Below are 22961 nucleotides of genomic sequence, written 5' to 3' on the forward strand. Positions count from 1 at the left end.
GACACACGCGCACTCACTCGGACACACGCGCACTCACTCGGACACACGCGCACTCACTCGGACACACGCGCACTCACTCGGACACACGCGCACTCACTCGGACACACACGCACTCACTCGGGGACACACGCACTCACTCGGGGACACACGCACTCACTCGGGGACACACGCACTCACTCGGGGACACACGCACTCACTCGGGGACACACGCACTCACTCGGGGACACACGCACTCACTCGGGGACACACGCACTCACTCACTCGGGGACACACGCACACACTCACTCGGACACACACGCACACTCACTCGGACACACACGCACACTCACTCGGACACACGCACACTCACTCGGACACACGCACACTCACTCGGACACACGCACACTCACTCGGACACACGCACACTCACTCGGACACACGCACACTCACTCGGACACACGCACACTCACTCGGACACACGCACACTCACTCGGACACACGCACACTCACTCGGACACACGCACACTCACTCGGACACACGCACACTCACTCGGACACACGCACACTCACTCGGACACACGCACTCACTCGGACACACGCACTCACTCGGACACACGCACTCACTCGGACACACGCACTCACTCGGACACACGCACTCACTCGGACACACGCACTCACTCGGACACACGCACTCACTCGGACACACGCACACGCACTCACTCGGACACACGCACACGCACTCACTCGGACACACGCACACGCACTCACTCGGACACACGCACACGCACTCACTCGGACACACGCACACGCACTCACTCGGACACACGCGCGCACGCACTCACTCGGACACGCGCGCACGCACTCACTCGGACACGCGCGCACGCACTCACTCGGACACGCGCGCACGCACTCACTCGGACACGCGCGCACGCACTCACTCGGACACGCGCGCACGCACTCACTCGGACACGCGCGCACGCACTCACTCGGACACGCGCGCACGCACTCACTCGGACACGCGCGCACGCACTCACTCGGACACGCGCGCACGCACTCACTCGGACACGCGCGCACGCGCTCACTCGGACACGCGCGCACGCACTCACTCGGGGACGCGCGCACGCACTCACTCGGGGACGCGCGCACGCACTCACTCGGGGACGCGCGCACGCACTCACTCGGGGACGCGCGCACGCACTCACTCGGGGACGCGCGCACGCACTCACTCGGGGACGCGCGCACGCACTCACTCGGGGACGCGCGCACGCACTCACTCGGGGACGCGCGCACGCACTCACTCGGGGACGCGCGCACGCACTCACTCGGGGACGCGCGCACGCACTCACTCGGGGACACGCGCACGCACTCACTCGGGGACACGCGCACGCACTCACTCGGGGACACGCGCACGCACTCACTCGGGGACACGCGCACGCACTCACTCGGGGACACGCGCACGCACTCACTCGGGGACACGCGCACGCACTCACTCGGGGACACGCGCACGCACTCACTCGGGGACACGCGCACGCACTCACTCGGGGACACGCGCACGCACTCACTCGGGGACACGCGCACGCACTCACTCGGGGACACGCGCACGCACTCACTCGGGGACACGCGCACGCACTCACTCGGGGACACGCGCACGCACTCACTCGGGGACACGCGCACGCACTCACTCGGAGACACGCGCACTCACTCGGACACACGCGCACTCACTCGGACACACGCGCACTCACTCGGACACACGCGCACTCACTCGGACACACGCGCACTCACTCGGACACACGCGCACTCACTCGGACACACGCGCACTCACTCGGACACACGCGCACTCACTCGGACACACGCGCACTCACTCGGACACACGCGCACTCACTCGGACACACGCGCACTCACTCGGACACACGCGCACTCACTCGGACACACGCGCACTCACTCGGACACACGCGCACTCACTCGGACACACGCGCACTCACTCGGACACACGCACACTCACTCGGACACACGCACACTCACTCGGACACACGCACACTCACTCGGACACACGCACTCACTCGGACACACGCACTCACTCGGACACACGCACTCACTCGGACACACGCACTCACTCGGACACACGCACACACACGCCCTCACTCGGGGACACGCGCACGCCCTCACTCGGGGACACGCGCACGCCCTCACTCGGGGACACGCGCACGCCCTCACTCGGGGACACGCGCACGCCCTCACTCGGGGACACGCGCACGCCCTCACTCGGGGACACGCGCACGCCCTCACTCGGGGACACGCGCACGCCCTCACTCGGGGACACGCGCACGCCCTCACTCGGGGACACGCGCACGCCCTCACTCGGGGACACGCGCACGCCCTCACTCGGGGACACGCGCACGCCCTCACTCGGGGACACGCGCACGCCCTCACTCGGGGACACGCGCACGCCCTCACTCGGGGACACGCGCACGCCCTCACTCGGGGACACGCGCACGCCCTCACTCGGGGACACGCGCACGCCCTCACTCGGGGACACGCGCACGCCCTCACTCGGGGACACGCGCACGCCCTCACTCGGGGACACGCGCACGCCCTCACTCGGGGACACGCGCACGCCCTCACTCGGGGACACACACACACACACACACACACTCACTCGGGGGGACACACACACGCACTCACTCGGGGGGACACACACACACGCACTCGGACACACAACACACTCGGGGACACACTTATTCACACTCTCTCTGACGCTCACTGTCTCATGCACGCACACACACACACAGACTCTCTCTCGCACGCGCTCTCTCTCTCGCACGCTCTCTCGCGCTGTTTAACGCGCTCTCGCACGCGCTTTCGCCCTCTCACACGCACGCTCTCTGTGTGTGAGAGTGAATGATTGTGTGTGTTTGAGTGAGACTGTCTCTCCATGACACTATAAAGTACTTTTACTTAATCTCACTCACATTCAGTCTCAAACTCACTCACTAAAATATTCAATAAATGATGTGAAGATAATTTAATAAGAATTCTATTTTCATTGTGAAACCACAAACCCTCCTGCTTTTCAGCCTGCCATGTGAAATGCTTGTGTTACAACAGCAGTGTTACTCATCTCTATTTTAATACACCACTTTAAAAAGAACTCCCATAATTCTCTTCATGATTTGAGAAGAAAATACTGCATCAAATAAAACAGCTGAGAAATAAAGAGTGAAGAGGGGCCTTGGTTTGAGAAGACCACTGAACCTTTATTCTTTTCAAAAAAAAAAACAAAAAATATAAGAGTAAGGAAAATAAAAATATCCACATCCCTCAGGTTTGAAGCAGGAAGTAGAGTTGAGTGTGTTATAGAAACGTCAGATTCAGAAACATTCACTTTCAATTTTCTGTCTATTTTAAAAAGAGGGAAGAGAGAGTTTATCATCAGAACAGCGTTTATTCACGACTGCTCAGGAGCCGGGCTTCAGGAAGAAAAACGAAAAAGAAGGTTACGTGGACAAAGAACCCAGATCACCCGAACAGTGTTTAAAATGAACAAGGAATGAGAGAGAGAGAGAGAGAGAAGAGAGAGACGAGAAAGAGAGAGAGAGAAATGATACTGCAGCAACCATGCTGTTGGCTTGTACTCGTCCATTTCAGAACTTCAAGATACGTCTGAAACAAAAACACACACAATTTAAGACTTAAATATAAAACCTCAGAGTTAACTGTAATACAAATAAAGTTTATAATCGAATAAATGTTAATGAGAGAAGAGAAGTGTACATACAGCTGGCAGGTCGAGCTCCGTACCGCCTCATTATCTGGTCCTGTGTGAATTTCACAAACGATTCGTATTGTTCTGTAATGAAAGAGAGAGGATCAGCATGCACACACTGGGCTGTTATTGTGTTTGAGTAATAAAACCACTAAAAAACAAAAATAAAAAGAGTGTTTAATGTAATCACAGAGTTGGATAAAAAGAAACTCTCCAGTGTTAACGATGTTAACGTAATTAGAGACATGACAATGATGTTAACAGTGTGATCACTGAAGGACTCAGGACTGAAGTTATTTTTCAGAAGTCAGTAAAATCTGCTGGAATGATAAGTCTTCTCTCTCTTGTACCTGCCAGTTTGGTGTTGAGGATCTGCTCGTACTCCTCACGAATCTTCTCTTCATGGTCTTTCAGGAGGCGCTCGCACAGATAGCTCACCTGCCGCAGGGTGAACGTGGGCTGGTCCTTCTTCACTGATGATGCACCTGTGGTGAAGGAGGAAGAATAAACCAGATCAGATCAACGTACTGTTCTCTCACAGCTCAACATCAGTGCAGTGTTCTGACTACTGTCTTCACCCAGGGTTTAGAGTTCGAGTGTGTGTTCTGACCTGATGGTGAGCTGGGGTTGGAGCTCTCAACAGCTGCACCCGTCTCTGTCTGGTTAAACGCTCCCTCCAGCTGCCGTCGCCGTTGGTAACGACTGTACTCCTGCCGAATGTTCTGGAAGATCTGCTCTGTAAATACAGACACAAACAAAACATTTAACCAAGTTTTAAACAAATATTTAATGGTTTATATTAATTCATGCACTTTGATAGGTTATTGTTTCAATAGTAACAGCTCATTCCCGGGGACATGTACAGCTTATGTTTTGCCAAAAATTGTGGGGAGAGAGAGAGAGGGAAAAAAAAAAAAAAAAAAAAAAAAAACCCCACCATTTCAACAGCAACTACACTTCATCACACTGCCATTATTTTACCACAACATACACACTTATGCACACACATGATTAACTCAGTGTATTTAACATCTGAGTTGAGGCATCCTGATGAATAGAGACAACTCTGAGCGTTCTGTTGTGGCGAAACACTGTTGTATTAACTGTGTGTGTGTGTGTGTGTGTGTGTGTGTGTGTGTGTGTGTGTTTTCAGTTCAGTTCCTGAAAGTCAGGTCACCATATCCATCCTTTATAATCAGATATAAAATATACTGAAAACAGAGTAACCACATTAGTGTAAATGCAGCATAATACAATTAAATCCTAAAGTTAAATAAGTCTAAACAGGGGAGAGAAAAAAATTGCCTTGTCAATAAAAAAAAACAAAAAATAAAAATAAAAAAAAAATTAACAAAAGTATATAAATAAATAGCTGTAACTGGATAGCGATCTAGTTACAAATTCTTGTTATTGTACTCTCAATTTAAAAATTTGTATTTTTTTTTTTTAAGTTTACATTACACGTTTAAATTACACAGTAAACCTTAACTAGTGATTAATCCGGAAACTTTATATTTTTACATTTCCCTCAGAACATTATAATCTGGTCACTTTTATTCTACTTTAAAAGTATATGATAAATATTCTTTGTTTTAAAACAAATCCTCAAATAAACAAAGCTCGTGAGAGTCTGGCTAGGTATGTTAGCAGTGTTGCCATTATTTACCATATTGTATTATAATACGTACTGAAATACTACCGCGTTTTAAAGAAATAAACATACATGCACCTTTAAAGTGTCATCATCTGGATTGTTTGTTTATATTTTTTCTGCTGATGCTGCTTGAATGAGAACAAAAGGTTATAACAACAACAGTTAGCCTACCTTAGCTAGCTTGATTAGCGAGACGCTAACGCGACAGAGATGCTTCAGGCTAATTACACTATAATTACACCAAATGTAGAGAAATACTTCATTTTTAAGACATATTTGACTATAGAGATGTATATGAATAAAAATAAGATGTGATGTTTAAATAAAAAACCCTAAAGCTAGCTACAAAAAGATAGTTTAATCCCAAACCGCGACCCACTTGCTACATTAGCACCCTACATAGGGCTCCACTGTACATACCGGCTGCTGTAGTGCACCAAATGTATCATAGGAGTATATTCGGAATTCAGCCTTAGATAGTGGAGCTAAACCTGAGCCTAAAGACTAAATAAAGGTCTGATATAACGCGAACGATCGGTGACTCGGCTCTTTACCTGGAGTTAGCCTGTGTTCTCCGCTCAAAGCCTGAGGGGACGCCGGGTTGACTGGGCTTTCCGTTTGAGGTCTTAGGCTGCACCTCTGCGGGGAAGGAGTAGCGGCGGCTCCGGCTAGCGGGCTACACCGCCGGCGCTTCGGAGACTGTGGGCCCAATAGGGCCTCAAACTCCATGGAGCGTTTTAACGTCGCACCACACGCCATGTTTTCACCAGATTGGATAAAATCACAGTCGAGTTTTGAGGGCTTTCAAAAATCCCAAGTGTTCGACAAAACCTCCGACTTCCGCTCTCTCAACCCGTCTTTCTCTCCCTAAGCTTTCTTTATGAACTCAGCGGATTGCTCCCCCTCCCACTAACACCGGTTTGGATTTGCCAATTGCCAGTGTCTAAGTAAAATGCTACTGCGTCACAATGCCAGACTGTACCATGTCGCACACATAGGGGTGTACGTTAACATGCTTCCTCGCAGTACATACGGTTTTGTCTTTATTATTCAGGCCCCATGTGAGGAAATTTTGCGTTCTATGTTGGTTACAAACGATTATAGAAAAAGGTCTTTTTGTTCCTGTGTTCATCCGAAAACATTTTATTCACATACCGTTTCTTGGCTTGCGTCCAAAAAACACACCTTATTCAATAAACCAGTAATTAATCAATCGATAAAGTACTGGTTTATTGAATAAGGTGTAAATGTAAAGCTTCTGGATTTTAACAGCATGCACAATATGAACATTCAAAATTCTATTTTTAACTCTGTCACAGTTTATATATATATATATATATATATATATATATATATATATATATATATATATATATATATATATAATTATTATGGAATTCTCTGATCTTATTTTTTCCTTCATGCTCCACTTCTTCAGTGGGTTCTTCAGTGGGTTCTCTGTATCGTTTTAGTTTGGAAACCTTCCTGATTGTAGGGTTTTACACAGCAGAAGAACCTTAACGTTGAGGTTTCTACATCTGACCTCTTCACCTAAAGATGTTTATATCACACCTATATGAAAAAGACATGATGAACCATCATAAGCTATTCATACACCTTTTACCTAAAGATTTAGCTTGTTATCTGTCGGTGTTCAGTAATGCTGCAGGTTTTATTCACTTTTTTTTTTTTATGTCTTGGGAAAAAAATGACACAAATGAAATTTAACACGATCATAAACAGATCATTTGTCTTCCTACAGATTGAGTGATGAGTATCATATACCGTCTAATTGTAGATAATAAAGTGTAAATTAATAAAGTGTGCTGGGTTTTTCAGATCACCATTATTTATATCTCATTCTCTCTCTCTCTCTCTCTCTCTCTCTCTCTCTCTCACACACACACACACACACACACACACATATTGTGTAAATAAAAAGTCTACACACCCCTGTTAAAATGGCAGGTTTTGGTTGTGTAACATGTCAGAAACTTTTCTTGTTTCAAAGCAGTTTAACAGAAGTATAATGAAGTTAATATATATATATATTATATATATATATATAATATATATTGGACTGATATAACTGATATATTACAATACAATTTGAGTCAAAATTAGAATAAAATGATTAGAACAAAATATATGAAGAAGACAAAGACAATTTGAAGAGAGGGCTGTGTAGTTCTATAGAGATAAATTCAAGTCTGTGCAATTATATATTCCAAATATGTTTAAAATACAGAGTTGCGCTGAACCTCAATTGCTACAACACCCAATATATTTCTAAACACTTCTTGTTTTTCCATCAGGTGTGAAAAAGCCACCACTTAGTTTTGGACATTACGAGATAAACAGATGTGCACACACTTCATACCTCATCTCCTGAGAGAAAGAGAGAAAAACACCTTATGTATGTATGTGTGTATATATAGATGAAATAGAATTAATAATTTTTCCGATTCTCTACAAACTGTCTACAAAAAGTGCTGCATTTCAGACAAACTTTCTCATTTTTTACAACAAACAATTGAAACAATTCTACAAGTCTGTAGAATTATACCATTATCAATTATTTGTTCTAACAGTAGCATAAGACATTATATTTTATATAATAAACTCTAAATTCATATATTTTTTTTGAAGAATATGATTTTTTTTTATTAACTAACAAACTCAAACATAGTAGGGAATTTAAATATGCAGTACTATTTGATAAAGATAAACAAGCTATAATCCATAAACTGTATAATGTTATAATGTACACAGGAGTCGATGATGTGGGCAGCAGTTTTAATGAATCACAAAACATTTGGTGTCATTAATAATAACGGAGTAAAAACAGGAGATGAATCGAAAGTAAAATTTGCAACAAAGTGAAAAATAAAAAAAAATCAGAACTAGAAAAGTTTTCTTGCTAAAACTGCGTCACCGTTTTAAGCCTGTGGCGTAACAAAGGCAGCAACAAGCGTGTCGCTCACGCCTATTGGTCTAACCAATTGAGTGTTCCATTTTGATTGGTCGCGGTACATATTCTTGACCGAGGAGCCATTTTGTTGTGAGACAGACGAAGTGAAGGAGAGAGATAGATAGATGTATATATATAGAGAGAGAGAGAGGGAGAGAGAAAGTAATTATTTGATTTGTTATATCGGGTCGAAGAAGCTGTTAGCTCTTGTGGGCAATAACTTTCACCCAACAGCTGTAGCTGGCGTTTTCGCCCACAATCCCTTAAGGAAGTCGGTAAGACGTCTTTTTTGATTCCTTTTGCTAGTTAGTAAAGTTAGCTTAAAGGGAGTTTTTTTCCGCACCCGTTTTGCAGTTGTTTCTTCGACGTTTACGTTAGGATTGGCTAGTATTTCGTAGCTCTGTGGTTCCCATTGGCTAGATGGTTGTAATACGATGCACTAGCCAATCATTGCGCAGGAGGAGGGATTTACAGAATGCGGGTGGAAATGGTAAACCAGTCCTTCGACCGCCATATTGTGAGCTCTTTGTTTTGGTACGGCTCCAACTTTTTGTTTGCTAGACCTTTTCCTTTTTGTTATTTTACGTTTTGTTTAGTGAAGTCTATGAATACACGTTTTTGCTTTAAGCACACCGCTTAAGTTATCCGTGTAATTAATTAACCGTTTAAATGTTCCTGGAATAAGAATGTAAATATCTCCTATTGAGGCGTCGAAAATCCTTTTGTCTTCTGAATGCACCAAGATTCGGTAGTTAGGATTATATTATAAATGCTATTTGATATATACATTGATATGCCACAGTTATATATTTCAATCAGACTGTACGGTATGAAAAAAAACACGATTTTCTTTTTGTTCGTAGATTTAAGGGCTTCCTTGAGCGCCGTGTGTGCCGAGGTGAGTTGATGTTCAGCTCGGCTTCACGACAAAACGTCGCTCTTTGGCACATGAACACCACAAAGACCATAAAGACCGAGTTAAAGACGTGTGCAGTGAGAAGTAGACGGACTACTTCGAGGACCTGGAGACAGATCAGTGAGGAGACGGTGAGAAGGAGAAATCTCTGCAGAGTCCACTTTACATCAACAACAAAGAGGTAAAGCTGTGCTACAGAAGACTGTGAGAGAGTGAGATGATGGTGATGATGATGAAGCACAACAATTTAATTTCTTTTTTTAATAAAGCATACATACTAAAATATTATTTTGTACATGTTAGATCACTTTTTTTTAATGCAGTGCTGCGATATATCTTGTCTTGTGTCGCATATCATAAAATAAGTGTGTTCTCTGGAGGTAGTTTAAAGAAGCACCTAGTTTGTCTTTTGTAATCGATGGAAGATTCAGTCCTGCATTCAAATGCATTTGTGAAGTCATTACGCTGTTTATTATGAAAATGATTTGATAAGTTTCTCCTAATTTCTCATCTTTTGTTATTAAGACTTAAGTGTTCTGAACAGTATGAAACTTCTTGATTAGCTGGTATGATCCTGCTATGTCTTTTCGGTTTGGCTGATAACGTTGTGCTTTATCAGGTTTATCATGGCTACAGTAACACTGGCTCTAATTCCCCTTGATGTTTGTTTATATTTTCCAGGTGACATCGAGCACAATCAGAATGGGAGGCGGGGAGAGATACAACATTCCAGCGCCCCATCCCGATCACTCGGCCTCCAAAAAGCACCGTCACGTTAGCAAGGCCAAGCCGAGGAGCAGGAACCAGCACACCAGCTCTTTTTCTGTGTCTCCTGGTGCTCCAACCTCTCCTGAGAAACTGGCTGAGAAGGAGAACAGCTCTGTTCGCTTCTCCTACAGCAATCAGTGCTGGGGAGGAGCCGTGACTCACTTGAACAACATTCTGGTCACACAGTGCAACCATGCCTATGCTGGCGCCAAATTCAGCGAGCCGCCTTCTCCTAGCGTACTCCCTAAACCTCCTAGTCACTGGGTTTCCCTTCCCATGATTCCCTGCGATCGACGCGAGTTGATGGCCTTTCAGTTAAAGAGCCTCCTCAAAGTACAAGCGTGAAGAAAAACAATGTTAATGAATCATCAGCAACTTCATACCAGGCTCCGCCCCCCCTGCAACGCTGCAGCGCTGTGATTTTAAACGGGACCATTACTGCAAATGGTTCCATTTTAACTATATAGTATTTTTATTTTATTAATTTTTTTTTTTTTTTTTTTTTTTTTTTTTTTTTTTTATAAATGTTTAGCACAGATATCGTCACTGCGGCCTTACAGGAGGGAGGAGTGTTTTAATGGAGTCAAACACCTTGATGAATGAAACGCTCACCTGAATTTCCTCCTCACCTATATCTTTTTCGTTTGTTTGTTTTTGTGTTGGCCGTTAATGTTAGTCAGTGTGTGGTGGGACACGTCCTTTCTCTATACAGTGTGCATCATAAAAACTTTTTGTTTACTACAGGAAAGAGTTAACCATCTTGAACATTAAACATCCAAACAGCCAAAGTGCTGATGAGGGTGTTATCTCACACTTGCCTTTACATTTCACACCTTTTTCTCAAAGGCAAGCCATGTCTTATTTTATAGATCAGAAAACATCGATCTGGCTTCATGTGGGTTGTATATTTTTCTTTTTTTTTGGGTGGAAGAGGAAATGTTTGATGCAAACCAAATGCAAACGTGTGTATTGTGACATCCTCACAATGTGGACCACACACAGCTTGTGTTTTCAGCCCCTATACTTTTATAATTAGCGCTGTGCGCACTGCACTATGGGGGTTGAAATTCGACAAGGTGTGTAAATAAGCATCTCCTTTGATTTGCTTTATTCTGTCAATCCTATGTGTTGAAGTTTATCACTTACATCAGGAATTCCCTTGGTCACATGGTTACAGATGTACGTGTGCTGATAGTCTGTAGAACGGTATACCTCACTGTTAGGCGTGGACGACGTGCAGTCGAGCTCCATTCACGTCCACTTTAGTTTCAGACCAGTTTAATAGAGCGCATCTTAGGGCTCTTATTAAAGTCATTTTAAATCACAGCAGCTCCGCTGTCAGTCACGACATAGAGCCGTGATATCAACACATGTTTGTGGAGTTTCCAGGATTTACACCAGAAAGGAGGATGTGAACGCAGTCAGTGACTTACAGCAGCTTTGTGGCAGACGATGCAGAGGAAGGTGTATGGAGATGAGGTGCAGGAGTGTTGAGCATCTTGCTCTCTAACTTCATTCACCTGTTTGTCATGCAGCATGTCGTTAAAGTCGTGTTGTAGCAGTTAATTGTTTACAGGGGCCAAAGTTTTAGACACAGCTGACTTGTTCTTTGACTTGCACTGTGTGTCCATGTTGTGAGTGGGTTTTATTTCCTCTTTGTTTAACATGTTCAGGCATGTGCCATGTCATTTACTGTAACTGCCCAGTCTTCTAAGTCTGATATTGTACTTAAAATAATAGTAAATGATTTAAGATGGAATGTATTAGTGCAGTGTGGATCATCACAGGTTTAGATGTCAGTTCAAATACAATCACAATCCCATCACATCCTTTCACAGCTTTAACTTTCCACAATAAGGATAATTGTAGAGTATCGTGATTTATATCGTATAGCTGATTATCGCCACATGCCTGAACACAGTGTTCTGTTCTGCACACGGGCGCATTAACGGCCAGCAGGAAGGCGACTCTGGATAGCGCGCCGGAGCCGTGTAAATAATGAGCTGTATAAAACCTTGTAGCATATTGTACATTGAACGCAGGGTTGTTTTAAACCTGCTGATAAAGTATTTTTAGTAACAACACTGAATGTAAGTCATGCAGATGATGTGGCTTGATTTGAAATGCTGAAATTATTTTTGTTTAGAAAAAAAAAAAAAAGCAAATTTGTACTGTAGCCTGTGGAAGTCCCTCTGCACGGTGCCGTGTTTCTGCCAGTGATCCTGCACATGATTTTATTTTATAGAAGGCACAGTGCAGAGGAGAAAAGCTTTAAGTGCAAGTTTAAAAAAAAGGTTGTTTTTTAAAGTTTCAGACTTTTACACACACATCAGCTCCATTTTTCAAAGCAGAACCATGATTTTATGATTTTTTTTTTTCTTCCCCCACTTACAGTAGAATTTAAGTAGCTTTGTGTATCCATGAGTGAGTTCTTTCGTCTGCAGACTCGCATTTTAAATACATTTATTATTATTATTTTTTTTATTTTAGTATTTTTGTTTCAATGTTTATTTGCTGTGTGTGTAAAAGTCTCTGGACATTCCCTGATAATTGGTGTTGAATTTGTCCCAAACTTTTAATATGTCACTTTAGGAGAATAAATAAAAAAAGAAACAAGGCCCATTTTATTATAATTGGTATGTTATTAAATTTTTTTAAAACACTGCCTAATTTGGTTTAAAAAAATAAATACCCCCCCTTTAACCCCCAAAACTGTGTGTGTTTCTTTTCTTGAAATAATTACTATGTGTATTATATTGTTTGTGTAATTAGTGTGTGATGTGCTGCTGTTCCTCGGGGAAGTGGAAGATGGTAGAAGTGTTGAATTCTCAGCTGAACCGGATGAACACCTAAACTCACGTCACTGGTTTGTTTTAAGTCTCAGAGTTTAGTGACCTCTGTGGTGCAGGGCCGAGCAGTACACACTCTTGTAGTGAATAAAGTTTGCTCTGGATAAGGGAGTCTGCCAAATGCTGTAAATGAAAAGTTCAAGATGGCTTCAAAAATACATAATCTTTTAAAATATTTGAGTATTAGTTTTAAAAAGCAAAATAAGATGATTAAAAAACAACCAAACCCTATGAGTTTCACATGTAGATGAATAATGTTTAAAATGGTTAGTAATGTAAATGCAGTTGATCTAATTTTTTTCAAGAATTCCTATTTCTATCAGTGTAGTTATATTAAAATTTTCCCACAAATAACCATGTAGTCTCTAAGCTTTAAATGAAAATTATGTTGAATAATTACATATGTGATAGGGAAATTTTATATTATATATAAAAATTGATAAACATGTATAGTGTATATGTATAGTGGTTCATGGAGAACATCTGATGTGACAGAGAGCTCTGTACTGAGCATCACAGTTCATGTCTTTCCATCTGTAGCTCTTTTGTGGAACGATGGCACCGCAGTGCTGAGAGAGTTGATGCTCAGGCTGTTTCCCTTCATCCCAGTTGGAGTACGGAAACACAGCTTTCCCATCGGGCCAAATCCAGAACCCAAAGAGCTGGCTCTGTCTAAGCCCCACCCACACAGGCTCAGAGACACGCCTCCTTCTGAGCTCATTCTCCACATCAGTCTGGTCATGGTCAGACTCAATCTGCAACAATCCAGCTCTGTTCTTTTTATCACAGTAATCCAGCGCATTCTTCCAGCTCAGAGCCTCTTCACTCACATGTATGGAAGCTGATAGAGATACAAAACACCAAAAGGAGGAGTGATTAGTGTGATATCAGAAACAGAGACTCACACCAGCTGTGTTCTAGTCATCATACAGAAGATTGCTGAGATGATTTTACTGTTCAGGAAGTCGACACTTACTGTAGTAGCACAAAGCAGAGGCTTCATTACTGCACGGGACTGAGTACCATCTCCCTCCTATCACTACTGCACAGCTGTTTTGTTTTTGAAGTTCACCGCTATCCCAGTTTCTGTAGGCAGAGATTCCTCCATCAATCCACTGCCAGTCATCACACAGCAGGCCGATCCAGAAGGGTGTGGTACTGTTTAACCCTTTAATCTTCACCTCTTCATTGTGCTTCTGATCTCTGATGCTGACCAGGTCAGTGTATCTCTGTCTACAGTAACACTGAGCTTCATACCAGGTCTTAGTCTCAAGGATTAGATGATAATTACGAGTCTGTGAGGAAGCATCTGTGGAAAGTGCGAAAATAAAAATGTCTATTTATCTTATTTATCTATATTATATTTATATTTCATAGTTATACTGTAATGAAGTCACCTGGAGTTACCTTGTTCATAGCACATGAAATTTCTTGTCACTGTGCACTGAAGACTCTCCCACGAACCATCAGCCTTCATAGCAGCACAGTAGCTCGATATCCCACAATCCCCTGTCATTTTTCTGAATGTTACAGGATCACCATTAGACCATTTCTCACTAAAATTACTGCGATAGAGTCCGATCCAGCCAGAAACATTACCAGCCTTTATCGTCAGTTCAGCCAGTTTAGTGTTGTCTCCATCAGAGTACACAGTGACGAGGTCGGTGTAATTTTCTCTGCAAGCTTTCCGGGCCTCAGTCTGATTCATGTGAACCGGAATGATATGGAGGGAAGTGAGATGACTCTGGACTGGTGGAGTAGAAGCTGTGGAAGAAATTTCTCCTGTTAATGTAGCAGGACAGAAATAAAAGGGCTGAAATGTGATGTGGTTAAATGCAGACATTAATCTTTTTATGTATTATTAATTTGTTTATATGTATATTTGATTAATGACATAAATCATTATTCAAATGATAGGGTTCATTTGAAAATAAAAAGTGTTCTATGAATGAAGATAATTCTTTAAATAATATTCTATTAACCATAACTTTCTATAAGAATAATGTTAAACAGCTTCAGAAATAGTCTGTAGTCTGTAATAGTCCTGTAGACTGAGCAGTAAAACTAAACCTCTCCTCACCAGCAGGTGGCAGTGTGAGTCATTTGAGCACACAAACATAAACAGGAGCTCAGTCGCTGGTACAAGTGCGCATCAAAACAAATAATGTGTTTCTTCTATTACGTTTTGTTTGCTGATGTATAAGGTTGTGCTCACAGCTATCACAGCATGAGAAGGGGCAGAGTTAAGCAGCATTGAGGGTGTGGCTATAAATTGATTGACAGGAGTCTCATAAACAACACCACTTTCCTCAGCTTCAAACAGAGAAAAACATTTCAAGTGGAAAAAGTTGTTCTTTTCTGTGACATGTTTATAATCCAAATAAACAAAATTCACATTCACATAGTTTTATCTGCTTCCAGTCTCCATATCTGAGACCTACAGTGTGTACAGGAATTTTACAACAACACCATGTGAGATATCAGTAGCCATGTTTGAAATTAGATTTAAAGTAGATTTTGAATATTTACTTACAGATAAAATAACGTAAATGTGAATGTGTTTCTCTCATTCTCACAGCCCAACATTCACTCACACACACACACACACACACACACACACACACACACACAGATGCTACACAGTATTATTCCATGAGCTCCAAACTGTTGAACCATTAAAAACATACTGCAGTTTTAACCTGGCTACTGATTGGAGCTCGATACACTGCAGGAAAAACTGCAGCTTTTGTCCTGATTAAACAATAAATAAACACATTTCATTGTATTTTGTTTAACAAATGACTAAAATCATACACATAGACTTGCAATTCTGTCGACAATGAGATACTAAAATACTTTTAAAATACTTTGTCAGTAATCTGTGGTGTTTAATTTGAATGGTTCACTTTTTTGTCCAGTCTCCTCTGTGCTGAGCTACAAAACTCATCCAGATAATATCATCCTGAGCACATAATCACAGCCACTGACTTTATTATTTCTATGAATGATAAAGCAGAAATAACCGTGAAGAGTTTATTTATTAAAACAGATGTCAGGGTCTTTCATTCTGTAATCACATAGTCTCACACATACTGTTTATAATGATGAAACTTTCACTCTGAATATTTTCACAGTTCAAAATGTACAACAATTATTACATCTGAAATATTTTAACAACGCTTATTAATTATAATGAAACAATTACCTGAGAGCAGGAAAAACAGGACTGACACGGTTACCATGGTGACAGCAGTGCTGAGGTGATGCCCTGTGTGTTAAAAATCCAACATCAGATAATAATAATTCATTCATTCATCTTCTACCGTTTATCCGAACTACCTCGGGTGACAGGGAGCCTGTGCCTATCTCAGGCGTCATTGGGCATCAAGGCAGGATACACCCTGGACGGAGTGCCAACCCATCGCAGGGCACACACACACACTCTCATTCACTCACGCAATCACACACTAGGGCCAATTTTCCAGAGATGCCAATCAACCTACCATGCATGTCTTTGGACTGGGGGAGGAAACCGGAGTACCCGGAGGAAACCCCCAAGGCACAGGGAGAACATGCAAACTCCACACACACAAGGTGGAGGTGGGAATCGAACCCCGACCCTGGAGGTGTGAGGTGAACATGCTAACCACTAAGCCACCGTGCCCCAGATAATGATAATAATAATACTAATAATAATAATAATAATAATAATCATCCCTGCACCCAGACGAAGGGCTTTTTGTCAGAGAGCAGCTCGCTGTGTGTTTGTGTGAAGTGTAAATGATAAAAGCCGTGTGTGAATCAGTGAGAAAGAGATCAGGTAAACAAATCCAGGTAAAGTGCTACAGTCTTACCTGTTGAGCTGCTTGCTGCTGAATGGAGGCTCAACGTTCAACTCAACCCTTTTTAACGTCAGTCACTTTGGTGATGTCACGTGATGAAGTTAGATGAGAACTGATAAACAAATATGTGGAGATTGAAACAGTAGAAAGATCTGGTTTGATAATGAGTCACATAACAGAACTCAAGCACACAACAGTATCAATGGTGCACACACACTAGAGGGATAAATAAAAGTTAATCCTTTTAAAGTGAAAAACTGAGAGGAAATTGAACTGAAAAAGTGAATGTGAGTGATATTTAGATTGGTTTGGAGCATGAAACTCTGATTTTTTCCAGTAGAATGTGTGTAACTCCTTCTAACTCCTAACCACCAGAAGCACTGAGAATCTTGTGTGTCAAGATCATTAACAAACGCCTAATGTGATTGTACATGTAGTATGTGATGTAAATAACGTCACACACGGACGTACACATGTAGGAACTCTTGAGCACCCTACAGCTCTCTGAGTAAAAGCTTGTGAATGCTTATGAAACATCTGTAAACATACAGGCACTGCTCCTCTCTCATAGCTGTGGCTCAGTCAACAGCCTCCATCATCTCCTGACCCGCAGCCTGTGGCTCAGTATGGCTCAGGGATTCTGCAATAATGAATGATCTTCATGTCTAAGCTTCCTCAAAGTGGACCATCTACAGGACGAAGTCTTCAGGTGGACTCCCCGCTCTGTCACTGTTTACAAATCAAAAAAATTGTGAATCAAATTATAAACAGTGTACATTTACAAATCTAAAATCTCTATTTTTACCAGTACTTTCTAAATGATCTGTTATCATACAGACACGGCACTCGGTTAAATCTATAACACAGACCTTAACATAAAAATAGCTGTATTGAGAAGCTAATCAGTATTCAACATTAGAGTTATCGATAACATTAGCCAGTTAGCTTGTTGCTAAGCTTCTCACTAGTGTGTAATTTTCTCGCTGTGCTGCAATTTCTGTCCAAATTGTTGCATGAATGTTTGAAGGTCACTCCAGTAGAACAGAACTGATAGCCTATAAACATGGTCTAACAAAGCAAACAAAACTCATGCCTTTATGGAAGCCTCCATGTTTTTTCCACTTCACACTTTAACTGTTCCAAAGTAAGGAATGATGTTATTACAACCTGCAAATTTTCACATACAAACTCAGAGTCTTATGCTAATGTGTAGGAGTCCTGCTCTCAGACAGATAGTGGAATTGTGGACAGTAGGAGAGCAGATGCTTCCTAAGACACGTCATGTCTGTAGCCATGGCTGTGAAACGTGCAGCTCGTTGCAGTGAATGCGTTCCTGAGCAAAGTGCAGTGCTTTCTTCACAAAGGATTCTTGTTGCAAGAGGATATAGATTATTTCACGAGCAGTTTTTGCTGATGGTTCAAAAATATGACAGTCTTTTTCTCCACACACCTGATTAAATGGTGTGGAGGTGATGCTCAGGAATCAGGAAGAGCCACACTGATCGAGTGAACTGATGTTAACTCAGTTAGTGGGACATTAAATCAAAATGCTTTCTAGGCAATCTGTGCACCTGAAGTCTACAAGGATCTTGGCTTGATCACTCATCTGGTATGAAACAGAGTAACAGAATGGTTCTGTAGATGAACCAATGGACAGGAGAATACTAAAAACACGACTACATTCAATTCAGTTCACTTCAGTTCATTGTGTACAGATTTTGTCTCAAAGCAAGTGGAGCTGGACTTTAATCTGGGTCTAGACATTACATGTCTATAAACACATAAAGTCTGTTACAAAACACACATATAAATGTTGATTATTTCTTCAGCAGAGATCCAACATACAGGAAATGAAGTTATGGAGAAAACTGAAACTGCAGAACAAAACACATGCAAATGCTTCTGGATGGAAACAGGAAAACTACTGGAGATAGAATATCATAAAAATAGACGGATTTACATCATGGAAATCATACATCAAGCAACTTAAAACATGACTGAAGTAACATCACACATGTGTCATTAACATTAATTATCCAAACTTTACAGATTATCCTCCAACCTCATCAACAAAACTCCATCTAAAATAAAGCTGAGGTTACAGAGTTATTTTTATAATGCCTCTTTTGATCTCAATCTTATTAGTTTTATTTCTCTCTGCCTTCAGTATTTTATTAGCATTCTACCTGGTTTTATTTCCCCAAAATGTATACACACTAGTAGCTTACATGAATATGAGCGAGCGCTATACATGTACGTGTAATGTTTTGTCTTCATGTTAAGGCTCATGTTCATATTATTGAACATAGTCTTTCTTTGTGCCACAGGTTTCATCTGACGTCTCAGTTGTGCTCATGTAAAAGTTAAAATCTTGTGCAGTTTTCACACGATGTGCAACTCTAACTCGTCCAGATGCCATATGTGGGCAAGATTTGGACAGAAATTACTAAAACAAAAAACCTGACCAGTTCTCCTAATGTTCATATGTGTATTAATAATAGTTTAGACCACTGATTACATTGCTTACTGATATTTTAATGCCCTTAACTAATAATTTACTACATTATAGAGTAACAATCTTGAGCATTAAACAGCCAAAGTGCTGATGAGTGTGTTATCACTCTCTCGCCTTTACTTTCACACCTTTTTCTCACACGCAAGCCATGTCTTCTTTTATAGATCAGAAAACATCGATCTGGCTGCCTGTGAGTTCTGTTTATTTATTTTTTTTGGGTGGAAAAGGAAATGTTTGATGCAAACCAAATGCAAAACTGTGTATTGTGACATCCTCACAATGTGGACCACACACAGCTTGTGTTTTCAGCCCCTATACTTTTATAATTAGCGCTGTGCGCACTGCACTATGGGGGTTGAAATTCGACAAGGTCTGTAAATAAGCATCTCCTTTGATTTGCTTTATTCTGTCAATCCTATGTGTTGAGGTTTATCACTTACATCGAGTCCCCTTGGTCACATGGTTACAGATGTACGTGTGCTGATAGTCTGTAGAACGGTATACCTCACTGTTAGGCGTGGACGATGTGCAGTCGAGCTCCATTCACGTCCACTTTAGTTTCAGACCAGTTTAACAGAGCGCATCTTAGGGCTCTTATTAAAGTCATATTAAATCACAGCAGCGCCGGAGTCAATCATGACATAGAGCCGTGATATCAACACATGTTTGTGGAGTTTCCAGGATTTACACCAGAAAGGAGGATGTGAACGCAGTCAGTGACTTACAGCAGCTTTGTGGCAGACGATGCAGAGGAAGGTGTATGGAGATGAGGCGAAGGAGTGTTGAGTTAGCAGTTAATTGTTTACAGGGGCCAAAGTTTTAGACACAGCTGACTCGTTCTTTGACTTGTGTAGCAGAGTGAGTGAGATTATTTGCTTGTTGGGTCACGTGATGAGTAAATAATTATATAAAGGCAGGTTTTGGGTTACCTGGCTATGCGTCATTTTTGGCACCGCCCTCTCATGGGACCCCATTCATGGTTTTCTCCAGGTATGTGTGTTTAACAGCGTGGTAACCTGTCCGGCAAACTTTATATGCGTGCTTACTTATGTACTTTGTTAAACACTATAGGACAATACTGTTCTGCTGTATGTGCGTTATTTTCTGTTTTATACGAACTGGTGTACTGAAATTTAGGTGTGTCACAATTTCAGTGTGGGCTGGCGTCCAGTTTGTGAACAAGAAAACTCAATCTAGTGAAGGTGCTTGCGTTTAGTGAGTTACAACCAGAGCCGATCCTGACCTCACTGGGGCCCTAAGCAAAATTCTGCTAAGGGACCCTCCTACCTGACCCGTGAGCTATGTAAACCATTTGCCACACATTCACACTTGACACCCCACTGCTCCCACTACAAACCTCCCTCCTTTTAAAAAAGTTTGCTCCATCTCTCGGTCAAAGAGTAAAACAATACAGAATTAAATGAGGTATAAACAAATCTTTATTGAATGGAATATTTTAAATAGAATTTTGAGTTGAATTTAAGCAAGAGAATTTAAATGTAATTCCTGATATCAAAAATATGGTTACTACTAGAAATCACACTCTTAATATTTACATTTTAAGTATTGAAAACTGAATTCTTGATATCAAAAATCCATATCATGTTTATGTATAAAAGCTAAAATGGCTTGCCATACCGTATCACTGTGTTTTATAGTATGCATGAGAGCAATACTTGATCCCTGATGGTTATTATTTACTGAGGGATGTGCATTCATATTGACCTGGCGTTATGTCCATTCCAATGTAAATCCATTGGTTTCCATATTGCATTAACGTTGTTGTAACCTTGATTGAGAGACTATAAACATTGTCATTTAGGAGCGCTATCACGCTACTTTTTGTACTGGTCCCCACACAGATGTTGCTGGAAAGTGCGCGTGACGTGTCATTGCGTGAACGATTGCACGCGCATATGAACGCATGTTCACGCGCGGCGCGGTTATCGAGCTGCCGTTTATAAACACGGGCATTTATTCACGCGAATGTTCACGCAATAAATTGTTGTGTGACAGACAGGCCAAGAGATGCACTGGCAGCACTGCACAGCTAATTTAGCTAGTCAGATAGAGACTAGAGACAGAATCACATCAATTTTACTTTTATTTGCTCTTGCTGACATCAAACTTGAAGAGAACACAAGTTTACCTGACTGATGTTTTCGCATTTCACTCTCATTTTGTTTCCTTTTTCTCTTTTCATGGCCAGATGGATAGCTCCGCTTCATATTGTTATCTACACAGTAAACATTAACACGCGCTGTAAAATGAGGCAGGGGGAGGCGGGGCCTTGCGTAATTTGCGAGGCCCTACGCAACTTGCGTAGTGAGCGTATAGGGCCGATCCGCTCTGTAAGTTACAACTGCTAATCTCTGGTACGTATTATGTCGGTTTATTCACTTATTGTTAATAAAATACTGTTATATGCTTGGCAGGTTGATCTGGTTGTCCGACCACTTTCTGGGGATGAGAGGGTTAAGTCCATGGGTATGACAGCGCTGCTGTTTTGCCTCTGAGAATACCTTTGTGGGTCGCTGTGACTCCAATTCAACGCAACGGTGCTTCACTCCGTGTGCCGGTGTTTCTGTCGGCAGCCCTGTTTGTTTTACGTGAACTCTTCCCTTTGCTGACGCGTTTAACGTCGAGTCGCTTAGTCGAGGTCTTCGTTTTGTTTTTTCATTTATTATGTTGGCTTTGTAGACGCCAACATTCTGTTATGCTACTGGAGTTATTTTTCTTAGCCAACTTTTTATTAAATGCTACTCCTCCTAGAGCTTTCGAGCCACATGCACCAAATTCGGATATGTTGTAGACCCTGGTCTGAAGTTTGTTGCTATTACTTTTCTAAGCAATCTGAGTTCCAATATAATATATATATAATCTGAGTTAACAATATAATGCATAGTGCTAGTAGGTGTAAGTTTATTACTTACATTCTTCCACTTGAGTAAACTTCAAATGGACAATCACTACTTACCTTATAGCCTACTGCATGCAACACTGCTACAATGGTGTGACTATACATGTTAATTTAAACATTTAAATGATATTTGTTTATTAAATGATACACAAAGCAATTTGCAGGTGGAAGCAAATCACAAATTTGAGAAGAACATAATGTGAAAGTTAGATAGTTGAGGTGCCAAAGACTGTTCAATCTTTTATTTATTCTTTTCCCGCAATATTTTTGCAACATTAAATAAGTAAAGTCACATAAACCAAAAGAAACACAGTTTGACTTTGAGGCTGAACTGCCAACCTAACTGGTGACATCCTTCCAGGACTGTCAGCTGAGTTAACTATTTAAAAAAAAAAGTCGTGTTGTTTCCCTGCAACAACACGACCTTACACAGTTTCTTCCTGACACTTTTGCTCTGCAGTTGCAGAGTATGAATCTTTGCGACATGGTGTTGTCTCAATTTATGAAAGGCACAGACAACCAGTGACATTAAGCTAAAGTGATGGTTGTCTATGCCATCTTGAGTCTCAACAACATGATCACGAAGACCAAATATGTCCTCAGAGCCTACTTCTGCTTTCACGACTCTGTTTAATAGAGACACTGGGCACTGATTGGCAGCTGAGTTGATGTTAAAGGCCCGTCGGATGCAGTGCTCAGCCAAGCGAATCACTTTAACGGTACCAAAAACACAAATATCATATAAATACAATAAAAACAAAACTAATATAAACAGCAAGTCATA

The 22961-nt window shown here is 42.0% G+C and overlaps 3 protein-coding genes across 3 annotated transcripts; 1 reads left to right on the top strand and 2 right to left on the bottom strand.

Annotated features, from left to right (window-relative positions):
• Positions 1-3212: 3212 nt before the first annotated feature.
• Positions 3213-6325, bottom strand: akirin1 (akirin 1). The gene is made up of 5 exons (XM_060872964.1): positions 5951-6325; positions 4353-4478; positions 4093-4227; positions 3755-3826; positions 3213-3639 (listed from the first exon to the last, which is right to left on the bottom strand). Exons 1-5 carry the CDS (start codon positions 6153-6155, stop codon positions 3629-3631), a joined length of 549 nt encoding a protein of 182 aa, XP_060728947.1. The 5' UTR covers positions 6156-6325; the 3' UTR covers positions 3213-3628.
• A 3660-nt stretch (positions 6326-9985) lies between these two features.
• On the top strand, positions 9986-10396 carry pnrc2 (proline-rich nuclear receptor coactivator 2). The gene has a single exon (XM_060866594.1). The coding sequence runs from the start codon at positions 9986-9988 to the stop codon at positions 10394-10396; it is 411 nt and encodes a 136-aa protein (XP_060722577.1).
• A 2876-nt stretch (positions 10397-13272) lies between these two features.
• Positions 13273-21506, bottom strand: LOC132843351 (macrophage mannose receptor 1-like). Its single transcript, XM_060866607.1, has 7 exons — positions 21407-21506; positions 17292-17471; positions 16755-16854; positions 16106-16168; positions 14308-14664; positions 13877-14209; positions 13273-13741 (listed from the first exon to the last, which is right to left on the bottom strand). Exons 4-7 carry the CDS (start codon positions 16140-16142, stop codon positions 13371-13373), a joined length of 1098 nt encoding a protein of 365 aa, XP_060722590.1. The 5' UTR covers positions 16143-16168; positions 16755-16854; positions 17292-17471; positions 21407-21506; the 3' UTR covers positions 13273-13370.
• Positions 21507-22961: the final 1455 nt, after the last annotated feature.

Source organism: Tachysurus vachellii, chromosome 1 (genome assembly GCF_030014155.1).
Source record: "Tachysurus vachellii isolate PV-2020 chromosome 1, HZAU_Pvac_v1, whole genome shotgun sequence".
NCBI classification, from domain to species: domain Eukaryota; kingdom Metazoa; phylum Chordata; class Actinopteri; order Siluriformes; family Bagridae; genus Tachysurus; species Tachysurus vachellii.